This window comes from Pelodiscus sinensis, chromosome 5, assembly GCF_049634645.1.
Source record: "Pelodiscus sinensis isolate JC-2024 chromosome 5, ASM4963464v1, whole genome shotgun sequence".
Taxonomy (NCBI): Eukaryota; Metazoa; Chordata; order Testudines; family Trionychidae; genus Pelodiscus; species Pelodiscus sinensis.
In genome coordinates this window covers 22,001,160-22,014,725 of record NC_134715.1, presented here as the reverse complement: position 1 = coordinate 22,014,725, position 13,566 = coordinate 22,001,160, and the positions used below count along the sequence as shown (strand labels likewise).

The following is a 13,566-nucleotide window of genomic DNA, read 5'->3' as shown; positions in this document are numbered from 1 at the left end:
TAGGCTAGATTAGATAGGAAAAGTGCAGCAATCTTCTAATTTTTCATTGCAATTACTCAAACTCAGAGATTTATTTAAGATCAAACTAAGTTAAGAAAAAATATAAAAGGCTTGTGTGTGTGTATTTGCGAGCGTTTGGTTATTTTTCATCCTTTCTTAACTTTTTAAGTTTATATTCAAAGCAATGCTCTTTTCCCCAGCATCTGTTTTGCTAACATGTGTATGGCAACTGGTGCAACATTTTTCCAGTAAAGTGTTTATTATCACTTGTTTAATTTTCTGCTTTGAATCATTTATAATCCAAATATAGGCTAAGAAGCAGAATGTCACTGTCATTACTGTAATTGATTAATTTCAGAGTTATTTTTCTATCTTCTTTAACCATGTAATATTTTTTACCGTGTTTAGTTGATTTAAAGCTTCTTACATTTAATTAGTTTCTTGTTCATCCCTATAGAGCAGGCCTGCTTCCTTTTATTAGAAATCCAGAATGTATTGTAACTCTTGAATTATGTAAAATTTACGTGGCAATTATGTAAATGAATACTGCAGATGCAAAATCTTTCCTATATTGTAAAACGGAAGACACGTATAGAACTAGCCAATGAATAATTAGTAACTGGTCACTAAAAGGAATACCTACATCTAGCGTACACTAATTAAGTACATGCAGCCTTGTGCTCAGAAAGCAATATTTTTTTTATTAAACAGATTATATTAAGTATCAAATAGTGAAATTAAACAATGAAATGAAAAAAAAGTAAAGAAAAATGATTCATAAATAAGGTAGAAAAATCCCTCTAAATAGAACAAGAATAAAATCACAAAATACTAAATATTTGTACGTTTCTAAATTATTTAAATATGGTGTGTACTGCTTGAGGCTAAAGTACTGAGCTTTTTTATAGAGGGCAGCAAAGTTGCAGGGAATCTCTTTTTGAGATCTTGGAAAGTCTGTCACAAGATTTTTGCTTGTTTTCTTTATTTGTTGTTTAACAGTTGCTTTAGGTTTCTCTTTTAATTAAGTGATTTCATAGTGAGTGTGCACTTTTAACTTGGGTGAGTTTGTTTCAGATATTTAACTAGTTGTGCCCTTGCCTTAATTATGCTTGTAGATACTTTTTTAAATAGATGTTAAGTATTTCTCTCTTTATGTCCATCAGGGTGTTCCAGGACCTGGACAATATGAAATAAAAAGTCAGTTTCAGAAAGTGGAGAATGCAACACAAAATGGAAATGAAGTCCCACGTGCGCCTTTTCTTTCACAATCCAAAGTAAATGGCAGCAGCATATATTTTGTTTTACTTCTGTGTTTTCTTGTACTTTCAAAGTATCTGGAAAAGTAATTAGCAGCATAATCCACAAGAGATTATAATTGTTTTGTGAGCCATGATTAGTAAGTGATTTTCTCTTTTGGTGTGTGTGTGTGTGTGTGTGTGTGTACAGGGGAGAGCAGGGCCCCCCAGCTGTAGGCCCTGCCCACTCTGCCTCTGCTCCATCTCTCCTGCCTTCGTTCCATCCCTTCCCCCAGTCCTGCCCGTGCTCTGCCCTTTTATCCCTCCCCAAAGCAACACAAGATGGGGGATTAAGAGGCCCTGGTATGGAGCAGCTGCAGGGGTCATTCGCCCTCCCCCCATGCTCAGTGAGGAGGTGAGAGTCTGAGCAGCCAGGTAGCCTGCTCCTCCCCGCTGTGCCACCCTCTCCCAACTGGCTGCATCCTGCTTCTCTCTAATGGCAGAAAGTAAAGTGCCATAGGGTTCCAAAAGTGCAGTGCCTAGGTCAGCTGCCCTGAATTGTCCTATGATTGGGATGGCTCTGTGTGTATATTAGAGTTGCCAGGTGTCCGGTTTTGGACTGGAACACCCAGTACTGCTGACTGCGCCATTAAAAGTCTGGTTGGCAGCACAGTGGGGCTATGGGAGGATCTCTACTTGCACTGGTTCTATGTGGTTCCAGGAAGCAGCTGGCATTTGCCTCCTGCTCCTAGGAAGAGACACAACCACGAGGGCTCTGAACAGTCCTTCTGCCCCAGTGACCATCTCTGCAGCTCCCATTGGCTGGGAATTGTGGCCAGTGGGAGCTGCAGGGGCAGAACCTGCAGACTGCGACAGTGCACATTGTCTTTGTGGTCACGCCTCTGTCTAGGAGCTGGAGGGAAATGCCAGCTGCTGCCAGAAACCACCTGAGATAAGCACTGCATGGAGCCCGCATCCCCTTCTGTGCCCTAACCTCCTACCTGAGCTCCTCCTGAACAAAACACCCTGCCCTTGCCCGGATTCTCCTTTAATACTCTAAACCCCTCATTTCTTCTCCCATCCACAGCCTGCACCCAGAGTACCCCAGAGCCTGCACCCTCAATAAGAGCCTTCAGCTCCTCCTTCACCCTATTCGCTTGTCCTAGTCTGGAGCCCCCTCTCATATTCTGAACCCCTCATTTCTGAACCTAGCTAGGAGCCAACACCCAATCCTCCTGCCAAGCCTGGGGAAAGTGAATGTTTGGGGAGAGTGAGCCATGGAAGGGATGAGGTAGAGGCGGGGCCTTGGGAAGGGGTGAGGCAGGGAATGTTTGGTTTTCTTCATTTGGAAAGTTCTCAACCCTAGTGTGTGTGTGTATGTATAAAAGTATATGTAGATTTTTGTGAAGATAGATGTCTATACTGTAGATATGCTTATCTCTCTCTCTCTGTGTGTGTTTGTATATATGTATGTATGCATATAAACATAAATACACACATAGACGAATCCACTTCATTTTGTACACATTTCCAAATAAAATATGGATGAGGTTCCAGCTACACTTTCAGAGACAGTAAAATCTTTTAAAATTACTCCCATTAATCAGGATTGTCCTATGTGAATATAATTCTGGGAGGTGGTGAATGAAACTTTTTTTGGCTATGGTAAATCAGTGCACATGTACAAAATACTTTTTTTCAAATTCTTCTATCTGCACATTCAAAGTGTTTACAGAACTTGTAAAAGGTTCATACAGTATATAGTCTGGTACATCTGTGCCAAATCTGAAGTTTCTATCCTTTACTTCTGCGATACTAAAAATAGTTGAAACTTTTTCATAATGATAAATATTTTCAATCTTTCTCTAAAATGGCTTAAATAGTTCTTGCTTAGACTTTCCGCGATATTCACTTTTGATCAGAAGCCAAAATTGGATATTTGCAGTACCAGAAACAGAACTTTGATAAAATTTTAGAAAAACTGGAAAAGGCCTTTTGAGTTAAAATGCTAAGGCAGCTGCAGGCTGCAATGCAAAACAATGAACAGGCAATTCATGAAAGAAGGATCTGATGCCATCTCAGTGTTCTGCCAGCTACAAAGACTATGCGATACTTGTTTTCATAGATAGACAGATCATGGAATACTAGAACTGGAAGGGACCTTGACAGGTCATCGAGTCCAGTCCCCTCCCCACAGCAGGGCCAAGCACCATCTAGATCGGGGCTACTCAGCATGCGGCACGCAGCCCATTTGTTTGTAGCTCAGTGCAGTTTGGGTTTATGTGGCTCACGGGTGGGAGCCAAAAGAAAAAAGTCGTCAATATAATGGTCTTCTGTTGATATGTGTTTTAGTAGTTAAATTCCTGGACTGTCATTGCTCATTACAAGTGCTGTCATATGGGTGGAAATCAGGTAAATGTTGCATTATATTAATATCAGCAGAACTGATTTAAATGGGGCCTGTGTGTTGTGTAGTCTTGCCTTAATCTTTCTATTCATGCCTGTCAGTGTGAAAGGCAGGGTCCTCATGTAGCCTGGGGCCTGCTCTATAAGCTTTTGCTTATCGGATAGTCGACTAATCCTTAACATCCTTAATCTGGGCAGGAGATTGGATGTTGGAGGGGATGAAGGTATGAGGTTTGGGTGGGAGGTGGGGTGCAGGAGTAGGCTGGAAGTAGGGTGTCTGGCTGGTGAGGGGGCAGGAGCAGGGAAAGCTGTCTAGCCGGGAGGAGGGAGCAGGTGTCTGGGTAGGGGGCAGGAGTGGGCTGGGGGCAGGGTATTTGGCCGGGTGGGAAGGGGACAGGGTGTCTGGCTGGAGGGGTGAGTGAGGAGAGGCACGGGGTCTGGGCATGAGGATTTTGGGGGGCTTTTCTGCTGCGTGTAATGTGTCCTCCTGCTGCTCCCATTCACCAGGAAAGATTCATAAAGGAAGCCTGCAGGATGTGTGTCCCAGGGAAAAGAAAATAGCAGTGCACTGGAGCCATTTTTGGTTCCTGGTTCCCCACATGCTGGGGGAAGGAAAAGGGCAGTGAACAGATCCATTTTGTTCCCAGCATGCTGGATCTGGCAGGAAGGCTTGGGGCTTTCTCCCCCTATCTCTACCCTCCCTGCAGGAAGCCATTGTTGGCATTCCTCTCTTGCGTAAGTCTGTAGCACCAGCGCCGGCTCCCTGCTGCATGGGGAGTTGGTGGGGGATGAGTTGGAGCTCCAGAAGAGCCATGTCTGGCTTCCTAGTGAGCCATAGGTTGCTGACCACTGGATATCACCAAAATCCCTTAATAGTGTTATATTAATGTCCGATTCACAGCTACCTCTTTAATCTATGTGTATAAAATATATGTAGACTAATTGGATATAACCATAGTACTACTGCTAATTAATTGTTCACATCAGGGGTTATATTTCATGACTATATGATCATCTACTACATTTCAGACCTTTAGAATATGACTTCTTAAATTGTAAGGAAAGACTTAGAACTAATATGAAAACTATACAGGTTGGACCTCCCTGGTCCAGCACCCCAGATGGGAGATTTTGCCAGATGAAGGGAGATCATATCTGGCCCCTCTGTTACAGGGTCCCCCAGCCATGAACTGGCTGCTGGCCTCTCAGCTGGATCCCCCTCTGGCACCAGCCCCAATGCCCTGTCCTTCCCCACCTTTCCTGCTACTCTGAGCAGCCCCATTGAGCCCCTTTGTGGTGTGCTGGGCTCCTGGTCCTTCTGGGCAGCCCTTCTGCATTGCACCAGCCTTCCAGCCCTGCTGGACAGTTCTGCTAGGAAGTGCTGTCAGCCCTGTCGCAGGGAGCTGGGCTGCACATGTGCTGATTCCTATGTTGTGCCATGAGCAGTCTATTTAGTGTTGTGTGGTCTAGATACCTTCAGTGCCTTCTGAACTTCCTTTGATCTAGGATGGAATCCTGCTAGTCTTTAATAATAGCAGTAATAGTTGTAGATACTAGCCATGTCCTTTAACTTTTCTTTCCCCTAAAAACAATTGGTTGCTCTTTCCATTCTGTTATTCTTTAGCTCGTGACAATTTACTTTTCCCCCCATGCTCTTCCTAATTGGGAAACTGCCTGCTCAGGTTATTCATTGGATTAACTCTTTTACTTAGGAAGAAACAAATCTTTCAGACAGTTTCAGACATGGCAATTGTCTGAAAGATTTCCTTTCCGTTGTAGGGAATGTAGAGATTTCCTTTTCATTGTAGAGAAATCAAAGGGATCAGTCATATTCAAATATGGTAGACTTCCGATAATCTGGCACCTTTGGCACCTAGGTGGTGCCGGATTATCGGATATGCCGGAGTACCGAGAGGTACTATAAGGGGGCATATTCCCAACCCAATCCTCCTCCCCTCCCCTCCTGTCCCCTTCCCCTTCCTCAGAGCCAAACGCCTCCCATCCCTGCTGTAACCCAGCCCGCCTTCTTCCGCAATCTTATGACTGGGACCCAAGGCAGCTGCCTGTGCTCAGCAGCCAGCTGCTAGCAAGTGCAGGATGGACGCTGTGTACACTGGGGACCATGAGCGGAATGGTGCGGGGCCGCGAATGTGCACGCTGCTCACAGTGGCCCGGTCGTGAGAGGGGCTGACTGGAGCACTTCCGGGTTCCAGTGGATGCCGGACTATTGGGAGTGCCAGACAACTGGATGCTGGACAATTGGAGTTTTACTGTAGCATTTTTTTAAATGGATTTTGGAGTTAATCTACTTTTGGTACAAATGACACAAACTGCAACTCCCACCTGGAACCTGAATGCATTCCACTTGCTCTCTACTACAGGGGTTTTTCGAAAAAAATGACCTTTTTTCAGAAAAACTTCCCCTGCGTCTAGACTGCTGCTGCGTTCTTTTGAAAGTAAATTGAAAGAATGCAGCAGTTTTTTTGACCATGGAAAACCTCATTTTATGAGGAATAATGCCTTTTTTCGAAAGTGCTCTTTCGAAAAAAGGCGCTATGTAATGCAAAGTGTTCTTTTTCGAAAGAGAGCAGCCAGAGTGCCTGAGTGTTCGAAAGTACTGGTTGTCGTCTAGATGCTCTAGAAGGATCTTTCAAAAGAGGCTTGCAGTCTAGATGTAGCCTTAGATGCTGCTCATGGTGCAAGATGAAGAGACTCACGGATTCAGCACAACAGGCACTGATCCCAGGCACAGGAAGTGCTACCATTCGTACTGTGCAGTACCCATAGTGGAACACATTTCAAAGAATCTTGGTTACTGCACAGAGTGAATAACCTTCTCTTCCTTAGGACTTTAATTACATAATTAGAATTGTGGTTAGTATTTTCAAAAAACACATTAAGTGACAGGAGCATGCTGACTTTCAGTGGGACTTATGCATCTTACGCTATTCCCTGCTTTTCACTGACATGTATTAGTGTCCACCTGGACCATCTCTGCACAGCAAGTTGGTGTGCCGTCAATTGACATCCTGGCTTGCAGCATGACAACTTGCCTTGTGGACAAGCCTTAAGTTATTTGGGCCCTTTTGAAAATTAATCCCTGCATGTTTAAATTTCTGTCCACTGGTGTTCACATTTTCATTTCAATTTAGTTGGGGCAGGAGGTAGAGAAAAGTGGGATAATCTCTTAGGGTATATCTACACAGCAAAGTTATTTTGAAATAACAGCCTTTATTTCTAAATAACTTTCCTAGCGTCTACACAGCCAAACTGCTATTTTGAAATTAAATCGAAATAGTGGAGCGCTTATTTCAAATTTGGTAAATCTCGTTCTACGAGGAATAACGCCAAATTTGAAATAGCTAATTCGAAATAAGTGCTGTGTAGATGCTTATTTCGAAATAGGGGGCCTCCAGCCCTTCCTAGGGTGCCCTGGTGGCCACTCTGGGCACAACCAGGAAAACTTCCTCTCCTCTTCCACAGCCCCGGAGCCCTTAGAGGGGTAGACTCTGGCCACAGTGCCTGTGCCAGCTCCAGGCCTGCCAGCACAGAGCCAGCAGTCACTGCCCCTGACCCAGTGGCCACAGCATGAGCCAGGCAGCCAGTGCTAGCCAGCCCTCCACTGCTCCCCGGGCTCAGTCCCCCAGCTCCCAGAAGCATGCCAGGGGCCAGAGAAGGCCTTCCTGGTCCAGTGCGGAGATCATGGACCTGATTGAGGTTTGGGGGGATGTCTCCAACGTCCATGATCTCCGCACTAGATGGAGGAACGTGGCCGTCTACAGACAGATGGCTGACAGCCTGGACACCACAGGCCACATGCGCACCCAGGAGCAGGTGTGCATGAAAATTAAGGAGCTGCGGCAGGCCTATGCCAGGGCCACAGAGGAGGAACACCAGGAGCTGCAGGAGCCCAGAGGGAACATGCCATGCAGCCAGGACCCTCAAGCCGTTCCAGCAAACCCGTCACCAGTGTCATCCGGGGAGGCAACAACATGTGAGTGCCATCACTGTCCCCTTATTGGGGGGCGGGGAGGGAGACCAGGAACCGCGCGCGTGGTCCTTGCTTACCACGGATCACGCAGCAACCTGTGCTTGTGCGAGCATGTGCCATGCTACGCCTGGGCACGTTGCCCCAGCTGGATGCCACATAGGGGCTGTGGCTTGTTAGCCACACACGTGTGTGAAGAGACATGACATGCTCCTGACCCAGGGGTGGGACACAGCAGGACACCATTCCTCCATAAGGCCATTCTACACAGAGGCAGGGGACATCTCCCCCCCCCCAACTACATTATACACAGCACAGGGGCTTGGGTGCGGTCTTGGGGCAGCTCCCACTCCCGGGGATAGCAGGACATTCCGAAGATGGCCTGTGTGCAAGCACATTGGCTCTGATGGTGCAGGGAACGGTCATCCTCACCTTGCAGAGGGGGGCTGGGCTTCACCCACTGCGTCCACAGGGATAACAGACCACTTCTCTTGTTTCTCCACAGCTGCACCAGCTGTGCTTGCAGGGCGCACCACCCCGCCCAGGACATGCTTCTGCACCCGAGGGCTCTACAGGACCACCCGTGCAGTGGAGGGATACCGACAGCAGCACCTGGGGGCACCGCTCCCTCCAGAACTGGGTGCAGGAAGACCTGGAACTCCGGCGGGAGCAGCTTGCCCAGGGCCGTGCCATCTGCCAACACCTGCAGACCCTGGTGCAGAGCATGCTGCCTCCTGCCACTCCAGTGCCTGCTGCCCCTGCAGCTACCGCTCCCTCTTCCACTCCTTCTCCCCCTCCCGCTTCTCCCTCCACACCCTCCTCACCCTCCATCCCCTCCCCAGCCCCCAGGGACACCAAGGCCCCCGCATCCACGGTGCTGGTAGACAGTTGGCCCGGCGAGACCCCCACCCCTGAGCCCTGAGCTTCCCCTCCCCTTTATTCCCCTTGTTTCCCCCTTCCAGCTCCCTCCTCCCAGATTTCCCCCTCCCCTTTCCCACCCTCTCTCTTCCCTTCTCCCACCTCCTTTCCCCAGTCTCACCAGAGTTTCATCCCCCCCTCCAGTTTTGTTAAATAAAGACAGTTCGTGTTTATGAAAAAACGTGTATTTTATTTTACATCAGGAAGGAAGACTGGGGGAGGGGGTAAGTGGAAGGATGTGAGAGAGGAATGAGGCACAAGCTCCCAGTGGGGAAGACCAGGGAGACTGTTAGTGCTCCTCAGGGTGGAAGCTCTCCCGCAGAACTTCCTGGATACTGACAGCCTGCCGATGGACCTCCTGAATGGCAGCCTGCAGCAAGTGCAGCCAGCCATGCAGCAGTGTGTCCAAGAGAAGCACCAGAGTGCCCAGGGACAACTCTGGCTCCATGTTGCAAAGTGGTGTGATGTCCCGAGTGAGGGCAACCAGAGCATGCCATGACAAAAATGCTTTGCTGTCCCTCATCGAGGTAGACAAGCAAGCAGGGAAACCTGAGAACAGGCTGTCCGGGGCGGGGGAGGGGACCCTTTAAGCACAGACCTCAGTTAGCCTCAGGCAGCAGCCCCACACAGTAAGTCCTGACCTGCTGCCCTGCTGGAACTGTTTCCGGCCAGTCTTAAATGTGATTCAGAGTCCACTAAGTGTGGATGCGCTATTTCGAAATAGCAAAACGCTATTTCAAAATGCATTTTGTGTGTAGATGCGTTATTTTGAAATAACTATTTTGAAATAAGTTATTTTGAAATAATGCTGTAGTGTAGACATACCTTTAGTTCTGCTATTAAATTTGATCTTTCCAATATTGATCAATTGACCACCACTATTTTTAGATGTTTTGGATGAAAACTTGAAAGTAATCCCCTATCCATTCTTTGTGGACAGTAAATATTTCGTCTTATGGTGTACTTGCCCAGAAATTTGGCCTCTTTTTCCTATTCTGTTTTGTGTTGTGTTTTGGCTGGCTGATAATATAGCTGTAAGTGTGTGCATGTGCATGTGTGAAGTAATTCAAATACACACACACACACACGTATGTACATAACATAAGGCAGAACAGGAAAGAAGAGGCCAAATTTCTGGATAATTATACCATTATAGTCTTCTAGTCCAATAAAAGGAGATATTTAGTGTCCATAAAGAATAGCTGTATGTGTGTGTACATACAATACAGAAAATGATAATAAAAATTGTGTATGAGGAGTCTGATTTTTAAAGTTGGGTGTGTGTTATTACCTGGACCTATACCACTTGTGCATGTGCAGATTGAGGACATATCTGTGCAGACTATCAGATATACAAGTGACTGTAGATACACAGAAGCTGAATCTTGGTAAACATGCAAGTACTTGTTCCCTTCTTTGAAGATCAGGTCCTATATGTCCAGATAGATTAAAGATATTAGGGTATGTCTAACTACCACCCTAGTTCGAACTAGGGTGGTAATGTAGGCAACCGGAGTTGCAAATGAAGCCCGGGATTTGAATTTCCCGGGCTTCATTTGCATCTCGCCGGGCGCAGCCATTTTTAAATGTCCGCTAGTGCGGACTCCGTGCCGCGCGGCTACATGCGGCACGGACTAGGTAGTTCGGACTAGGCTTCCTAGTCCAAACTACCGTTACTCCTCGTGAAATACACGCGGCACAGAGTCCGCACTAGCGGACATTTAAAAATGGCGGCGCCCGGCGAGATGCAAATGAAGCCCGGGAAATTCAAATCCCGGGCTTCATTTGCAACTCCGGTTGCCTACATTACCACCCTAATTCGAACTAGGGTGGTAGTGTAGACATTCCCCTAGTTACTTTATATAAATTATGTTGACTTCAGAGAGAGAGAAATGAAACCCTTTATATTGCTATACTGATGTGAACACTTTCTACCCATGTAGTTTCTTCTAAATGTGCTGCAGGTTGTCATTGGCATAATTTTTTCCTCTTCTTTTCTAGAGATTTGTAGATGTGAAATCAATCACCCCAGCTCCTGGCACATATAATGAACCACGCTCTGCTCTTGAATCCTTGAAGAGAACAACAGGAATGAAAAAGATCCCATTTGGTCAAACTACAGTTCGATTCACTCAAGACTCCAGGCTAGAAAAAACACCAGGTTTGTGATTAATCCAAGTACTGTTGGCATTCAGTTTACAGGACCCAATATTAGGCAGATTGATATTCTAGGAAGTTAACAATTAATCTTAAAATGTATTATTAAAATACAGTAGGCATTAGAGCAAAATACACATATCAAACAGCACTCTTATTTATAATGAATCTGGAAGGAGTCCAAAGGGAAATAAATGTAGTCTTCCATTCAAGATTTTGTTAGGTTGATGTTTCCAGGTAATTTTATACTGTTTGTTCAAAGTGATAAATGTAGGCAATATTACTGTTGGGTTTACTGATCTTATAGAAATCCTAGCTAAAATAAATATAATTTGAATTGCATTTGTTTAGAGTGGGCTTTTAAAAAATTGTGCTGTTATTTAATAAGGATTCTCTTTGCAAAGTACAGACTAGAGATTTTTCGTAAGGCACATTGAGTATTTTGCAGCTATTTTAACATGTTAAGAGTGGTTCTGCCTGATATTATATAGTGTATAGTAATTTAACAACTGGCAATGACATTTTTGTTCCTTTTTCTGCCTGGTAAGGACATAGTCAGGTAAAACTACTTATCTCGGTGATTCTTTTCCACACTTACTGCGGGGCCTTAGAAGAGGAAAATATACAATGCTTGAATTAGAGTATCAGTGTCCATATTCAGGGCAAATGGAACCTACTGATGACAGATGCCTCAGAAGTCTATCTTTTGTTTCTAGCCCCCTTCCCCAACTCATTGGTGAATCCTTCTGGCTACGTCTACACTGGCCCCTTTTCCGAAAGGGGCATGCTAATTTTACAGGTCGTAATAGGGAAATCCGCGGGGGATTTAAATATCCCCCGCGGCATTTAAATAAAAATGTCCGCCGCTTTTTTCCGGCTTTTAGAAAAGCCGGAAAAGAGCGTCTACACTGGCCCAGATCCTCCGGAAAAAAGCCCTTTTCCGGAGGATCTCTTCAAAGTAGGAATAAGAGATCCTCCGGAAAAGGGCTTTTTTCCGGAGGATCGGGGCCAGTGTAAACGCTCTTTTCCGGCTTTTCTAAAAGCCGGAAAAAAGCGGCGGACATTTTTATTTAAATGCCGCGGGGAATATTTAAATCCTCCGCGGATTTCCCTATTACGACCTGTAAAATTAGCATGCCCCTTTCGGAAAAGGGGCCAGTGTAGACGTAGCCTCTGAGTGTATCTAGATGGATTTTAGATTATTTTCAACTTAGACTGGTGTTTGTGTGGAAAATAACTTAAAATCTACCACTGAGGACATATAACCCTTCCATTGGCTCTTAAACCCAATACTGTGTTGAAAAAGTATTCTTTGAAAATATTAATTACCCAATATGTAGTTCTTCTCCCTCTTCTATTCCCCTTATTATGGAGTATTCTGGGTAGTAAGTGATTACTATGCAGAATGTGTGACAGTGAGATGTGCTGTCTATTGATATAATTATCCTAACAGTCAGCAGTTGATATAGGGCAGGGCGAGCGGGGCGGCTGCCCCGGGCCCCGAGCTTCAATAGGCCCTGAGCCAGCACCAGGGGCAGACTGGCCCGGTGGGATACCAGGAATTTCCCGGTGGGCCGTCCGCCGAAGGGCTGGCAGGCGGCTTCTGGAGATGGAGGCGAATCGTGACAGGGCGCCACAGCCCCACACTTTAAATTTCCTGGTGCCAGCCGGTACGGGCCTTGTGGGGCTGAGGGAGTGTATGTGCGGTATGCTAAAACGCCACCCAACAGCTGAGAGGGGAGACGCCTGGGTGTGGCGTGATGTCACAACCTGGGACTTTAAAACCGCACGGTCCAGCATTGCACCACTTGGTTCGGCACGTGGTCTGGAGCCTGGGCCAGGGTTGTGGCCACCCTGCAAACTGGAAAGCAGAAGGTGGGTGGCAGAGGAAGGGGCTTGTGCTGAGGGGAGGGGGGCAGGTCAGGAGAAGAAAGGGAAAGGCACCAAGGGACAGCGTGGAGGAGAGAGACATGCCAGGGGGCCAAGTGGAGACAATGAGTAAAAGGGCAGGAAGGGAGGTGTCAGTGGGAGGGGGGCCAGGGTGATGCTGGGAGAGGAGAGGGTAAGGGCATTGGGGACTAAAGAGGGAGAGGTGCTGGGAGAAGGCTTGAAAGGAGGGGTGGGCATGAGGAAGGTGGGGATGGAGCAAGGCATGTGTGAGGGCACAGGGGCATGAGCGGAATGGGGGCAGAGGGTGGCGAGGGGTGGGCATCAAGGAAAAAGAGGGCAAAGGGCGCAGGGGCAGTGAGGGAAGGGGGAGGCACCAGGAGGGTGCAGGGGTAAGGGAAGGTGCAGGTGCCAGGGGATTCTGGGGGTGAAGCAGAAGGGCAGACACCTGCAGGGGAGGGACCAGCACCAGAGGAGAGAGGCAGGGCAGGTGTATAGAGGGAGATGTTAGGAGAGGGGATGAGGAGGGGTAGCTCACATGATCGGAGTGGGGCTACTGGAGGAGTGGGCACAGGGGAGATGCCTATTTTCTGTTTTTTCTCCAAAAAGGGGCCTCGTGAAATTGTGCTGCCCTGGGCCCCGCAAAACTCTCATTCACCCCTGCTAACAGCATATAATGCTCCTTTAAAGGTTTTGCAAATCTGAGTGCAAGCTTGATGAAATTGTGATTGTATATTAATTTTGGGTTCTGTTGGGGATGGAAGTTAAATCCTTATGAATGTTGGAGTGCATTATCGATGCAGGCAGTATGAAGATGTAAAGGAATAGACATATGTAACCCAGAGGCACTGAGACTACTGAGAAATGGGAGAGTGAACTCTGCTCTACAGACTAAGTTATAGGCCAGCTGGCTTTTAGCTCATGTGGTAGAGCCTCATGGTTTAGCCCGTAAGGTCCCAGTTTCAATTCCACCTG

General features: G+C 46.7%; 1 protein-coding gene across 1 annotated transcript in view; it reads left to right on the top strand.

The window, feature by feature from the left end:
* The window catches only part of STPG2 (sperm tail PG-rich repeat containing 2), a 472,111-nt gene that overhangs the window by 104,538 nt on the left and 354,007 nt on the right, over positions 1 to 13,566 (top strand). The window contains exons 7-8 of the mRNA XM_075929635.1: positions 1,164 to 1,274; positions 10,549 to 10,708. Of these exons, the coding sequence (XP_075785750.1) occupies positions 1,164 to 1,274; positions 10,549 to 10,708 (271 nt within the window). The remainder of the gene's footprint in view (positions 1 to 1,163; positions 1,275 to 10,548; positions 10,709 to 13,566) is intronic.